The 15,493-nt window shown below is 36.8% G+C and overlaps 1 protein-coding gene across 2 annotated transcripts; it reads left to right on the top strand.

Annotated features, from left to right (window-relative positions):
• Positions 1 to 147: 147 nt before the first annotated feature.
• LOC145014583 (spatacsin carboxy-terminus protein) lies at positions 148 to 14,550 on the top strand. Of its 2 annotated transcripts, none has more exons than XM_078972995.1 (25): positions 148 to 311; positions 2,335 to 2,519; positions 2,620 to 4,200; positions 4,312 to 4,387; positions 4,476 to 4,598; positions 4,673 to 4,919; positions 5,022 to 5,426; positions 5,587 to 5,772; positions 5,848 to 6,126; positions 6,210 to 6,857; positions 7,849 to 8,227; positions 8,321 to 8,463; positions 8,664 to 8,831; positions 8,920 to 9,129; positions 9,206 to 9,778; positions 9,858 to 10,195; positions 10,310 to 10,733; positions 10,800 to 11,255; positions 11,344 to 11,460; positions 11,606 to 11,727; positions 11,813 to 12,437; positions 12,581 to 12,835; positions 12,906 to 13,088; positions 13,182 to 13,523; positions 13,598 to 14,550. In XM_078972995.1, exons 2-25 carry the CDS (start codon positions 2,345 to 2,347, stop codon positions 14,345 to 14,347), a joined length of 8,805 nt encoding a protein of 2,934 aa, XP_078829121.1. In that variant the 5' UTR covers positions 148 to 311; positions 2,335 to 2,344; the 3' UTR covers positions 14,348 to 14,550. The 2 variants fall into 2 exon arrangements, with proteins under 2 accessions (XP_078829121.1, XP_078829122.1); XM_078972996.1 differs by having other exon boundaries at positions 2,338 to 2,519.
• The last annotated feature ends 943 nt before the right edge of the window (positions 14,551 to 15,493 follow it).

Consider the following 15,493-nt stretch of genomic DNA (forward strand, 5'->3'; position numbering starts at 1 on the left):
TATAGTTTATAACTCACTGGATAAATTAGGATGGTTTTACTTATGAATTTTGATTTATCCCGGTGTAATAATCGGTAATAAGTTAAAAATGACCTTTTTAGCGTAACACCCCCTTAAAAAAATAAAAAAAAAAACCAAACCCAACCCTCTAATCCCCTTTTGTTTGCTATACGACGTGACTCTCAGCTTTTCCTTCTCATCGAAGAGACGAAGATCGAACCATAAGCGATGAAGCTCTATTGAATCAACGAAGTGAAGTGAGTGTCGTTTCTCTTAGGGATTTTGTCTCGGCAATCGGCATCACAGCGCAGGTGAGTTTCGTCTGCAACATCTCCATCTTGGTGTATCTTTAGACTAACGACGTGCATCTCCAATCCTACACAGTACACACACCATAATAACAGTTTATTACTTTTATGTTGCTTCTTGCCGATTTAGGAACTCCGATTTGCTTAATCTGATTTTTCATTCTTGCTATTTGCTTAATCTCAGTTTAATTGAGAGTTCATCTTTAATCTGAAATGTCAATTCTCATGCTACAGTTATGATATTTAGATTTATAATTGGTTTACCTACTTCTCAAAGTGCTTTTTTGCATTATAAGCTGTTGGATGAAATTCCTGTTAGAACTGGTAATGAAATCGGCATGACCTGACCAAATTAGTTGGGCTCTTACTGGTTTTACTGCCTCTTCATAAGCAAAGACACAATTTCCAGTAATTAATTGCTTGAAACTTATACAGATCAAGACTGTTAAGATGAATTGAAGTTATTAGTTCCAATATTTCTTTATTTGAACAAACAAAGTGGTATGGTGCTTACAATCATACAGATTTGAATACTGTTAATTAAAATCCAACTCAATAATAGACTGAGATTTTGATGATATTCATTTCTGCAACTTTGAATCCTAAATCATAATTTGAATCCTAAATCATAATTTTTTCTCTTCAATTCTTTCTGTTTAACCTACATGCTTTTTTCAAGCATTTTAAGGTTATGGGCTTATGGCATCTGTTTACAAGATTTCTTTTAGTTGATATTCTATGTTTAACCTCCGACCACCCTCACCTTCACAGTCATCCCTAGCTCTGATCACCACCATTGTCATCTGGTGTAACAGCCATTGTACATAAGCATATGCAATTCCTTCATACGTGACTGATGATCATTTATTCCTTCTTATTTTCTTAAGGTTTCTCTCATATGTGATGAAATTTTTTCCTGTTTCTTTCATTACTGTAATTTCACTAGAGTAAAGACTAAAGAGTTATTGATGAAACAATAATGCTGGTTCTGTTTCTTCCCTTTTTCCTCCTTTAGAAATAAATCTATTGTTAATCTGATATCATCTACACTACTAGTGTACTGCACTTATTTTAGATCATCAATATTTGCTAGTTATATCTTATACTCATATTTTCTATGTATATTAGTGTCTTATTAAGTATTGTTTTAGTTGGTAATCATGTATAATGCATTCTACTTCACTAGTGACTACTTGTACGCCTCACATTTGATGGCTTTGAGTGTGTGCAATAACATATTTCATTGCTAGGAAAAGAGTGAATTTTGTCATATGTTTGATCAGTGATGAATCCTACAATATCTGGGAACCATATGAACTGTTTGCATATCCTTTTGTTGGTTTTGTCCCCAAACAACAATTGTGCAGATTTATGAATGCTGCTCTAACGACTTCTGGTTTAACACAATTTATACAAGTCTAAGAATAGATAGAATATTACAAGGTCCCAACTCCTAAATATAGCAGAACTAGTGGAAATGAAAGAAACTAACAAATCTTTAACACATCCCCAAGTTACGTATGATATCTAGGATGTTGCATCTGTGTGTTGCTATACTAAAAAATAGATGCATGCAGATGATTTAAAATTAAACCTAGTGAATCCCAAATATGTAAATGAAAAGGATATAATAGCAAACTCATCACCATAACTCTTCTCCTTGTCAAATTTCTTAGAAGTTTAAACTTATGCAAATAATTAAATTACTATTTTAGTAGAACATTAGATTTGGTTTCTGTCGAGTATTCAACAACCCTGAGACTATAGCTTATCAGTTCGATAGTTTCATTTGTACAATTTATGAGAGTATATTAATGCACAGTATATGTTGGATTTATATAACGAATATAACAAAGAAATAATACCAACCTTACAGAAAACGCAAACCTCATATAATTTCCAGATTTAACCACATCAAGTTCTACTGCATGTTTCTTGCATCCTGTATATGATTTATAAGAAAATGTAAACACCTGATTACATCCACTTCTTTGTTTAATTTGATTTATATTCTTTGCTTATGTAGTAGAAGCGACATGACTTATAGCTCTGGTGAAGAGGGCCCTGCCATTGTGCAATTGCAAAAATGGGAATCTTCTCAATTGCAAGCAAACCTGTCAGAGTTCTGTGAAGCTTTCCTTTCCCCAACCAGGGAACTTATAGTATTGCTTTCATATCACCATGAAGGGTTACTTCTTCCTCTAGTCAAAGGTGAACATCCAATCTAACAATCTTAATTACTTATCCTATGATCGAACCTGGCTTATGTTGATTTTAAGATGTGATTTATTTATACGAATCTTCCTTGCAGGTGAAGCTGTAAGTAGTATTGTAAGCTATCCCATGCTTTCTGATATAAATTCACTTGCTTGGGGTATATGTGAAGATTCAAATAGTCAACATGAGGGGGGTTTATTTAGAGAACTTCTCTTTGTGGTTGGAGATCATGGGTTGACTGCTCATGCATTTTGTCAATCCATTGAGTGCAGTGAATCCCTTGAGCCTATGCCAGATGTAAATAGTGGAGAATGGGTTGAATGGGGCCCATCTAATGATGCAATGCATATAAATAAACCGGAAAATGATGATGAACAAAGGAGATGGTTGAGAACTTTCCTTACTAAAGCCAAAACAGTCAAATCCGAAGGCAAGCTTTGTAGTAGATTCCCAGATAAGTCTCAATTCCCATCTTCCACTACAGTTGTTTCCTTCAACATTTTTGAGAACGATTCTACACTTCTGAGAGACCTATTTCATGGAGATGATTTGAACAACATTTCATACGAATGCTGTAGCGTGTTTGTTAATAATTCACATGACCTGATTGGGTTTTCCTTAATCTTTTCTCCTGTGAACACCAATGATGAATCTGAAAGGAAACAAAGAAAAAAAGTAGTTGTTGTTGGTAGGATAGTCAGCTGGGGCATACAGTGGGTTTGCTCAGTGAAGCTTGATGAGGATGTATATAAAGTTCCTGTGGATCAATGGGTGGACTTCAAATTTTCTGATAGATATCTTATATGCCTTAATTCTGCTGGTGTAATATTCTTTTTTGGTGATATAACTGGTGAATACATAGGATCTGTCAATCTGCTAGAGATATATAATGGAGGTGAAAGTGAAAGTAGGTCTTGTACAGTATCTACTGGTCAAAGTCAAACTAGTAGTAATTTTATTGGTCAAACCGTGTTTAGGACTCTTCTTGTTGCTTCACATACATCACTGATGGCTGCAGTTGATGAGCATGGTATTGTTTATGTAGTTCGTGGTAGTGACCATATTCCAGGCATAAATAACTCAGTTGAGAAGTCTCTTCCACAGTTCCAACAATTAAGGCACCAGACTTTGGTTGGGTGGGAGGTTGGTGGTGCTGATATCAGCCACCAGAGAAGCTTTTCCAAGGACAAAATGGGAAGTAAAGAGTTATTACCTACTTTGAGAAGTGTATTTCTTCCAACAGATAAATATAGAAAAGATGATATTATATGTCTTTCCCCATTTGGAATCACCAGGCTTAGTAAAAAATATAGTACAGTTGTCCATTTCAACTACCATGTAGACTCGGCTATGATTATGAATGATGGTGGTCAGGAAGAGGAAGTCACTGTAGGAGATGCAGTTGGATGTGTGTTTCATGGATGTTTTTATCTGGTCACATCGGAGGGTATTTCTGTAATTCTACCCTCTATTTCATTGGAATTAGCTTCTGGTTGTATTCCTGTTGAAGCTATTGGATACCGACAGAATAATATCTGCTCTATGGATCAAACTGTAAACCTAATTGAAATAAAAGGATTGAAGCAGCCATGGCCAACTTGGAAAATTGAGGTTTTAGATAGAGTTCTTTTGTATGAAGGATATGAAGAAGCAGATCATTTATGCTTGGAAAACGGTAATTTTTTTTTTTTTTTTTTTTTTTATAATTCTAAGTGGAATTAAGATAAACATATGATTAAAAATTTGTTTTTCCTTGTTAATGTTTAATGTTGATATCTATCTGTAGGTTGGGACCTGAAGGTTCCCCGGATTCGTCGGTTGCAACTGGCACTGGATTACTTGAACTTTCAGGAGATTGAGATGTAAGATTTATTATTTATAAACTTTAGTTTGATTGATACATAACCAAATAGGACATTATCTCATGTTTTTTTTTTAATGGATAATTAGTTCGTTAGAGATGCTTGCTGGTGTTAATTTGGCAGAAGAAGGGGTCCTGAGATTGGTCTTTGCTGCTGTTTATTTGTCATTGAATAAAGGTGGAAATGATAATGATGTATCATCTGCATCAAGGTATGATTCTTGTTATGCATCTTATATTTTTTTATATGGTGTATTTTCTTATAGAATATATGTTTATGATTCAGGCTTCTTTCATTGGGCACCCATTTCTCTACAAAAATGATACGTAGATATGGATCATTGCAACATATTGAAAATGGAAATGGATCATTTACAGACATGGAAAGTTCTCTTCCTTTGCTTTTAGCAGATAAAGAACATAATGAAACTGAAAATTCAAAAAGACTCGAGGAAATGGCCCGTTTGCTGGAAATCATACGAAACATGCAACGTCTTCTTGCTACCAAATTTAAAAAATCTGTTACACGAATGGTTAGTTTTATTAAAATTCAATTCATTCAAATTTGCAATAGCTGGCTTTTATATATTTGTATGAGTAATTAAATTGCGTATGTGTTGTGTGTTATGTAACAGGGGGAGAGTTTGAAGCCATTGGAATTTATGGATTCAGAGTTATCACAGGATGATTCCACACATGTTTCTTCAATGGAAACAACAAATGAGCAGGAAACAACCAATGGTTTGATGTCGGTTGACTCAGTTGACTCTAGATTCTATTCAGAGCTGGAGAGATCTGTTTCTCAAGTAGAAACAAGAGCTATTCCATTTGAAAATCCTAAGGATATGATTGCACGTTGGGAACATTTAGACCAAAAAAATGTTGTGAAAGATGCTTTACTTTCTGGGCGTCTTCCATTAGCAGTTCTTAAATTGCATCTTCATAATCAAGAAGGTATGGATGGTAACAATGAGCCTCACAATACTTTTGAGAAAGTCCGTGATATTGGAAGGGCTATTGCTTATGATCTGTTTCTAAAGGTATACGGTTGCTCTTAACACATTCTAATAAATATAAATCAAGAAAAAAAAAAAAAACAGCCATGTATCACTGTCCAGATTAAGCACTTCATTAAGTTAAAAGAAACAGCCCCTCACTCTAATGCCATTATACTTATTTTCTGCCTATTATGATGAACAGGGTGAAACTGAAGTTGGTGTAGCCACACTGCAAAAACTAGGAGAGGATGTGGAAAGTTGCCTAAGGCATCTGGTTTTTGGCACTGTTAGGAGATCTCTTCGAAACCAAATAACTGAAGTGATGAGAAGTCAGGGGTATTTTGGACCATACGAGTCAAAGATATTGGAAGGGTTATCATTTGTTGAGGTACATGTGTTTTCTCAATCCTATTATCAACAGTTGCTATTGATTCTGATCCTGCAACTTATTGCTTTGTGATAGAGGGTCTACTCATGCAGTAGTTTTCACACAACATTTCTTTCCCGGCAAAAGGACTTAATTGTCAATTCACCAGAAGACATCAAGCTGCCTGTGTTGCATATACTATCTAACAACCTTACTATTGAATGTGGGGAAGTTGATGGAGCTGTTTTAGGTTTATGGAGAGATGTGAGCAAATATTCAGAGATTCCTGTGGTTGATGATGATGACACTCATGCTTGTTATTGGGCTTCTGCTGCAGTCTGGTCTGATGCTTGGGATCAGAGAACCATAGATCGTGTAAGTTTGTTTATATCTTATTTTTCAAACATGCTTGAAAAAAACTAAAAAGTAATTTATATGTTTTGTTTGTCATTGTGCAGATAGTGTTAGACAGGCTTTCTCTTGTTGATTTTGATGTATCATGGGAGTCACAATTTGAGTACCACATAAGTCACAGTAATTGGGAGGAAGCTTCTAGACTCATTGACATAATTCCATCATACTCATCACAACATGGAAACCTTCGAATCAGTTTAGATGGTTTACCAAGTGCTTCTACTGAAGCCAAAACCGATTTCAATGATTATGGAAACTACATATATTCTATACAAGACTTAGATGCTGTGTGCATGGATGTCCAAGATATAAAAATACTAAGGTTCCCATCGATTAATACATCCTCCATGTGGCTAAAATCACTTGTGGAATCACATCTTGCTAAAAAATTCATATTTCTTAAAGAATTCTGGGATGGCACTGAGGAAATTGTATGTCTTCTCGCAAAGTCAAACTTTGTCACAAATTCCAGTGATGCAGCTTCTGTTGACCAGTCAACAGGAGGAGATTCGACAGATCTTTATTTCCCAAATATTGATAAAGACATGAGTGGTGGTTGTTTCCAGGGTCTTCATAAGCTTTTTCTGCACCATTGTATTCAACATAACTTGCCACACCTACTTGATCTTTACCTTGATCACCATAAGTTGGGTACAGATCGTGAACTTCTTTCTGCCTTGCTAGAAGCTGCTGTAAGTTCTCATTAATTTTTTGTTTTTCTTTATTTATGCATTTCTCATCAACATTAATTGACTTGTACTTGTATGACCAGACTACAGAGAACCACTATGTTTTGGACAGTTTTGCGGTTTAACCACTAATACTTTTTTTTTCCCAATCAAACCATGAAAGTTCTATTTTGACCTTTTATATTAGGTTTCACTGGTGATTTTGCTTATGTGTCATTTTTATAAAAAGTGAAAATGGCATGCCATGTGTTATTAACTGTTTAACATATTTTATTTTTTTTCATTCAAACCATGGAAGCTCCAGACATTAAATTAAATTAACCATTTGACCTGTTGTTATATCAGGTTTCACCTGTAATTTTGCTTATGTGGCATTTAAAAAAGAAAAGAAAATGACATGTCAATTTCTATTAGGGTAAATTACAGAAAAAACATTGTATATTCAGCAGTTTTGCGGTATAACAGATACTTGATTTTAATTTTTTTTTTCCAATCAAACCATTATATTTTGAGTGGTATTAGTAGTTAAACTGCAGAACTGCCCAATATGTTTTTTTTTTTTTTTTAAATTCATATGTTGCCCTATTATTAACTGACATGTTAATTTCTTTATTTTATTTTTTTGAAAATACCACATAAGCAAAAGCCAAAAGTACTGGTGAAACATGATATAACATAGATGGTTCAAATGGTTAATTTGGAAAAAATAAAGTATTAGTGGTTAAATTAAAGTGAACATCTGCTCACAATGTAATGGTGTTTTTATTACTTTCCCTAATAATAATTATTGACATTTCGTTTTCTTTTCCCTTTTAAAAAAATGCCACATAATCAAATTAACCGGTGAAACCTGTTTGGAAACATGTCTTAAACATCATCTCTATGGTTTGATCAGAAAAAACAAAGTATTAGTGGTTAGACTGCAATGTAATTCACCCTAACTTTAAGTTTATGAAGCAATTCTTAATTTAATTTTGGGAGAAATGATTCACAGGGAGATTGTCAATGGGCAAAATGGTTGGTGTTATCAAGGGTTAAAGGGAACGAATACGAGGCATCATTCTCAAATGCTAGGTCAATTGCATCACGTCCTGGGAATCTGGAAATAGAGGAGGATATAATTCATACAGTTGATGACATTGCTGAAGGAGCAGGAGAAATGGCAGCAATAGCAACATTGATATACGCACCTCTTCCTATTCAAGACTGTTTAAGCACTGGTAGTGTAAATAGAAACCGCAGCTCTTCAGCTCAATGTACTTTAGAAAATCTAAGGCCAGCCATGCAACGATTTCCTACACTATGGCGCACGTTAGTTGCAGTGTGTTTCGGACAAGATCCTACTTCCAACTATTTTACCTCCAGATCAAAAGGCAAGCTTTATTATTTATTTATTTGTTTATTTATTTATTAGAATGTGTTAATTTTTGACATGATTGATTGTTTTTTTTTTTTTTAAAATACAGCATTCAGAAATTCTGCTTTATCAGACTATCTTAATTGGCGTGACAATATCTTTTACTCTGCTGGACATGATACTTCACTTGAACAAATGCTCCCTGGATGGTTCTCTAAGGCTGTCCGCAGACTTGTTCAGCTTTATGTGCAGGTTATATTTGATTGCATTTATTTTGATTTTGAAGGGTTATTGTTAAAATTAAAAAGCCCTTACTCTTTTCCAAAACAGGCACCTTTTTTTGTCAGTGGCTTTTGTGAAAAAAATGTGACCTTTTTTTTTGCAAAAAGAAAGAAAGTGGAGTCTTTTTTGGTCAGGTAGGAAAATCATAAGAAAGAATAAGTTTTTTGCAGGGTCCTCTTGGTGGGCAATCTGTACCGGGGTTACAAGTGGAAGAATCTTATCTTCTTAGAGATATTGATTATGAAGATAATGGTAATGAACAATCAAAGATCAGCACATTGTCTTGGGAAGCTGCTATCCATAGGCATGTAGAGGAACTATATGGGCCTTCAGCAGAGGTCGTTGACATGACATTTTTCATATTTAATCAGTTAGTGGCATTTTCTCGTATTTACCCTTTTACCCTTTCCAATGGAATGGTTTTAGGGATCAAGACTTGGACATGAGCATCACCTACACCGTGGACGCCCCTTGGCGGCTTTTATACATCTCCTTTCTTTAAGACTAAAAAAACTGAAATTGGAATTTGAGACACGCAGAATGCAGTCAGATGTAAACGGGCAATCAAATATTCAATCTGATGTCCACACTCTACTTTCTCCAATAACACAAGAGGAAGAATCTCTTCTTTCATCTGTAAGATCAATCATAGATACTCTTTTTACACTACCCTAACCTAATGTCTCACACTCTCATGTTTGTATGCGTCTAGGTTATGCCCCTTGCAGTCATGCATTTTGAGGATTCCGTATTAGTGGCTTCCTGTGCTTTTCTTTTGGAGCTTTGTGGCATATCTCCTACTATGCTTCAAGTGGACATTTCTGCCCTCAGGCGGATATCTTCCTTCTTTAAATCTATTGATCAAAATCTTGAAGGCGATATTAGTGGATCTCTTGCCCGAGCATTGGCTGAATACTATTTGAAAAATTACAACACTGGCAGTGGCGTTGTCAAGGAAAAAGATAATAATAGTAAACAAAAACAAGCCACTCGAGCACTTGTGATTGTCCTTCAGAATTTGGAAAAAGCAAGTCTTCCATCAATGGATACTACTGGAGATACATGTGGATCTTGGCTAATGACTGGAAATGGTGATGGAACAGAATTGAGATCACAACAGAAAGCTGCAAGTCAACACTGGAGTTTAGTTACTGAATTTTGTAGAATGCATCAGATATCCATCAGCACTAAATATCTTACTGTGTTAGCTAAAGACAATGACTGGGTTGGGTTTTTGTCAGAGGCTCAGATCGAAGGGCAACCTTTTGACACCGTATTCCAAGTGGTACACTTTTTGTCCCTTGCTATAAATTTGTCCTTGTTTTAATACATTTCATTATTATATATTTCTATTACATTTACAGGCTTCAAAGGAGTTCAGTGATCCATGTTTAAAGGTTCACATTTCAACAGTTCTTAAAGGAATGCAGTCAAAGAAAAACTCCCCTTCATCTTCAAACTTCAATAACCCGAACAAAAAGAATGAATCTTCTTCCTTCCTGGATGATAACATTAACAATTACATTCCTGTTGAACTTTTTGGTATAATAGCTGATTGTGAGAAGCAGAAAAACCCTGGAGAGACTCTCTTGTTAAAAGCAAAAGATTTGTGCTGGTCAGTTTTAGCAATGGTTGCTTCATGTTTTCCAGATGTCTCTCCTTTATGCTGCCTCACTGTTTGGCTAGAGATTACAGCAGCAAGGTTAGTAAAATAAATATATATATATTTAAAATATATACAGAAGTTAATAGGAAAAAGAAGAAACAACCCTTATGTTGGATAATTGTATATCGGTGGTTTTCCATTCCTTCTTAGGGAGACAACATCCATTAAAGTGAACGACATTGCTTCCCAAATATCTACAAATGTTGCAGCAGCTGTGGAGGCTAACAATTTCTTACCAGTAACTGCTAGAGCCCAAACACTTCATTACAACCGCCGGAATCCCAAACGAAGGCGGCTTATGGATTCCATTCCGGTTGACACATTAACTTCAAAGGATTCTGATGTATCTACTGCTTCCAGTAGCATATTTCTTGATCAAGGAATTATTTTTGGAGGCGAAAACAAAGAAATGGCTGATGAAAATAAAGTTTCAACCGAATCTGATAAAGTACTCGATTCTTTATCTAAAATGGTGGCAGTGCTTTGTGAGCAACGTCTCTTTCTTCCTTTGCTAAGAGCTTTTGAAATGTTTCTCCCTTCATGTGCCCTACTTCCCTTCATCCGTGCTCTTCAGGTTTTTAATACAACTTTAACCTAAATGTTGTTGAATTGTAAAAAATTAACCATATCTGGTGTTCAGGCATTCTCTCAGATGCGTCTATCAGAAGCTTCTGTTCATCTAGGATCCTTTTCAGCAAGAATCAAAGAAGAGCATTTGAACATGCAAAGAGACGGGTGTATGAACACTTCATGGGTGAGTTCAATTGCTGAGAAAGCTTCTGACTCCATGCTTATGACATGTCCATCACCTTATGAAAAAAGATGCTTATTGCAACTATTATCCGCTACTGATTTTGGCGATGGGGGATCTGCCATGGCACACTACCGGAGGCTGTATTGGAAGATTAATTTAGCAGAGCCTTTGTTACGAAAAGATGATGTGTTACATTTAGGGAATGAAACTTTGGATGATGCTTCACTTTTAACTGCACTAGAAGAAAATGGACACTGGGAACAGGCGCGTAATTGGACAAAACAGTTGGAGGCAACTGGTGGGCCATGGAAGTCAGCTGTACACCATGTCACTGAAACACAGGTAGGCATTGTTGACTACTTGACCAAAAAACCCTATCTTACATGTAGAGTTAATGGTATGTATCTAAAGGTAAATTTGTATTATATAGGCTGAATCAATGGTGGCAGAGTGGAAAGAGTTTCTTTGGGATGTTCCGGAGGAAAGGGTTGCATTGTGGGGTCACTGCCAGATGCTTTTTCTCAGATATTCTTTTCCTCCATTACAGGTAACTGTTACTTTTATGGTTTGTTTGATATGATGGAATGGAATGGATCATTACATTCCAGTGTCGTGTTTGGTTGGCTTGAAGGAATGGAATGATATATAGATAACTTTTAAACAAGTTTTTTTTGGTGTATTTTGGTTTGTAGGCTGGATTATTCTTCCTGAAACATGCAGAAGCTGTAGACAAAGATCTTCCACCAAAGGAACTACATGAATTGTTGCTTCTTTCTCTCCAGTGGTTAAGTGGGACAATAACTCAAACTCCTCCGTATGTCCACTCATTTTTTACAAAATCTTTACCAATTTTTGTAATTTAAATCAAAGATTTATGATATTGGTTGTAATTTTTCCAGAGTTTATCCATTGCATCTTCTTCGGGAACTTGAAACAAGAGTCTGGCTTCTAGCAGTAGAATCAGAAGCTGAGGTCAAAACTGAAGGAGAGTTGACCCTAAATAGTCAAAGTAGGGAAACTGGATATGGAAATGGAAAGGGATCAAGTATTGTAGACCATACTGCAAGCATCGTATCAAAAATGGACAATCATATTAACACAATCAAGACTAGAAATGACAGGGGTGGTCCACAGGTCATAGATAAGTCAAAACGTAGAGCTAAAGGCATTGTGACATCAAGAAAGGCTTTTGTTGATGTTGAAAAAGCTGCTGAGGTTTCTTTGGACACAGAAGAAAATTTATCTTTTTCAAGATGGGAGGAAAGTATTGGGCCCGCTGAGCTGGAAAGGGCGGTTTTGTCTTTGTTGGAATTTGGACAAATCACAGCTGCTCGACAGCTTCAACATAAGCTATCTCCTTCACATTTTCCTTCAGAATTTGTTCTTGTGGATGCAGCTTTGAAACTTGCTGAGATCTCAACTCCTGGAAACAAAGTAGCAATTTCCATGTTGGATGATGATGTGCGTTCTGTAATTCAGTCACATAATCTGCCAACTCACCATCAATTTATTGATCCTATTCAGGTATTGGCTCATAGTGTTTATCCTTATCTAAAATAAGATCATGTTAATAAGCTATTTGACTGCTGATGGATGCAAAAATACTTTGTGTGTTGATTAGCCCCAGACCCAGTTATGTGATTTGCTTTGATATAAATGATTTTTAGGTATTGGAGAGTTTGACAGGCTTCTTTGTAGATGGAAGAGGACGTGGGTTATGTAAAAGATTGGTCTCTGTTGTAAAAGCTGCAAATGTGTTGGGTGTTACATTTTCAGAGGCATTTGATAAACATCCAATTGAACTCCTACAACTTCTTTCTCTCAAAGCACAAGATTCTTACGAGGAAGCTCATCTTTTAATTCAAACTCATTCCATGCCAGCTGCTAGTATTGCTCAGATTCTTGCAGAATCCTTTTTGAAGGTACACTTTTTTTACTATTATTATATATAAGATTAGCATATGTGGATGTTTATTTTGTTTTTCAATTCAGGGATTATTAGCTGCACATCGTGGTGGATATATGGATTCTCAAAAAGAGGAAGGCCCTGCTCCTTTGTTATGGAGATTTTCAGATTTTTTGAAATGGGCTGAGCTGTGTCCTTCAGAATCAGAAATTGGTCATGCTTTGATGCGTTTAGTGATTACAGGACAGGAAATACCACATGCCTGTGAGGTACTTTTATCAAGTCGAAAAGAAACACTCATGTTATGTGTTTGATGAAATGCCTGAGAGAGAAGTTAAGATGTTATATAACTTATTTTTCAGGTTGAGCTGCTAATTCTGTCGCACCATTTCTACAAATCATCAGCTTGCCTGGATGGTGTTGATGTTCTTGTAGCCCTGGCAGCAACAAGAGTGGATGCTTACGTGTCAGAAGGCGACTTCGCATGTTTGGCTCGCCTAATAACCGGAGTTGGAAACTTCCATGCCCTTAATTTCATACTTGGAATCCTTATCGAAAACGGACAGCTGGAACTTCTTCTTCAAAAATACTCCGCCGCAGCCGACACTCACACCGGAACCGCCCAGGCCGTTCGCGGTTTCCGCATGGCCGTCCTTACATCACTCAAGCAATTTAACCCCAAAGATCTCGATTCTTTCGCTATGGTATGTCTCTGGTAAACTAACAGATTCAGACTGTTTGATACCACAATTACTCTGTCTGACTCAACGATGCACAGGTGTACAATCACTTTGACATGAAGCACGAAACAGCATCACTCCTGGAATCACGAGCCGAACAATCATACCAAATGTGGTTCCTCCGTTACAACAAAGACCACACGGAAGACCTTCTGGAATCCATGCGGTACTTCATCGAAGCCGCGCAAGTCCACTCCTCCATAGACGCGGGAAACAAAACCCGCGCCGCCTGCGCCAGCGCATCACTCGTTTCCCTCCAAATCCGCATGCCAGACTTCCAATGGCTGTCGCTCTCCGCCACCAAAGCCCGCCGCGCCTTGGTGGACCAGTCCCGCTTCCAGGAAGCATTAATTGTGGCGGAAGCCTACAACCTCAACCAGCCCGGCGAGTGGGCCCTCGTGCTCTGGAACCAGATGTTGAAACCGGAGTTGACCGAACAGTTTGTGGCGGAGTTTGTGGCGGTGTTGCCGCTCCACCCCACCATGCTGGTGGAGATCGCCAGGTTTTATAGGGCGGAGGTGGCGGCGCGTGGGGACCAGTCGCAGTTTTCGGTTTGGTTGACAGGTGGCGGGTTGCCGGCTGAGTGGGCCAAGTATTTGGAGAGGTCGTTTAGGTGTTTGTTGAAGAGGACTAGGGATTTGAGGTTGAGGTTACAGCTGGCCACGGTTGCCACCGGGTTTAGTGATGTCATTGATGGGTGTTTGAAAGCATTGGATCGGGTTCCGGATAATGGTGGGCCCCTTGTGTTGAGGAAAGGCCATGGTGGGGCCTACCTTCCTCTAATGTAAACCTAAGTGCAATGTTTCTCATGATTGATTTTTGTGTTGTTTTTGGTTTGAGGGGCTGTGTTTATTTATTTGTACTTATTTTTTTTTTGTAGCAAATGTAGATTTGAGAAATGAGATGTATAATGATATATATAGGCTGGGTGTAGAAAACTTGAAAAGATACACAATTTTAGGGTTCCACATCAATATAGAAATGTTCAATATACCACTTTTTATTTTTCTTTAAACTGATACCTTTTCAAAATACTTGTGCCTTGTAAGACTCAATTTTGCTACTCGTATCAAATTCATCTAAACTTTGATGCTTTCAAACAAATTTGTTTACCAAAAAATTTTGAAAGTGAAAAACTGGATGAATTACTTGAAATCTTTTTAAAAGAATTTGTAAATCAATCTCACTACTAACTCACCTTTTGATCTTCAAACAGTAAAACCTCATTTTTTGACACGAAGAGATTAATCATTTGTTATCATACTTATGTATGAATAAATGAACTACTTATTAATATATGAAAGTACTTCTTGTTTGTCAATGTAATCTTTATGATCACTTTTTAGTTTTGACATTGTTAAAAATCGATATATAATTCTTCTTGTTGAAACAACTTCTTAGGTATCTCTGCCACTCGGTCATTATATGGTCTTTTTCTTTCTCAGAGAAAGTAGGCTACTGACATCCTAAAGAGGGCTCACATGCTTCAATGCAATCCAACTCGTATACTAATTGATACACCCTTGACAGAGCTTTACAATATCTCATATTTACTATCCCCGACATTACATTTACTATGCAGTAGATTTGGCTTTACATGCATGATCCTAGAAAGCCACATCTTCACGTTTTGAAGCGCATTCGACGGTACATTTGCGGGACTCTATATCATGGTCTTCAAATTCATGTCTCCTCTTCCTCAGACCTTATTTCTTATTCTGATGTCGACTGGGGAGGGTGTCCCGTGTCACAACACTACACCTATGATTATCATATTTTTTTTATTAGGAGGCAACCTCCTATATGTCAGTGAGTCATATCTTGTTCGAATGTTGAGGCTTAGTATCGTGGCATTACATATACCGTCATTGAAATTTGCTTCGTAAGCTAAGTTATCTGCATGTCAAAGCCAAAATTGTTTATTGTGACAAAGT

The sequence above is a fragment of the Lactuca saligna genome, chromosome 9, assembly GCF_052625555.1.
Source record: "Lactuca saligna cultivar CGN05327 chromosome 9, ASM5262555v1, whole genome shotgun sequence".
Classification (NCBI taxonomy): domain Eukaryota; kingdom Viridiplantae; phylum Streptophyta; class Magnoliopsida; order Asterales; family Asteraceae; genus Lactuca; species Lactuca saligna.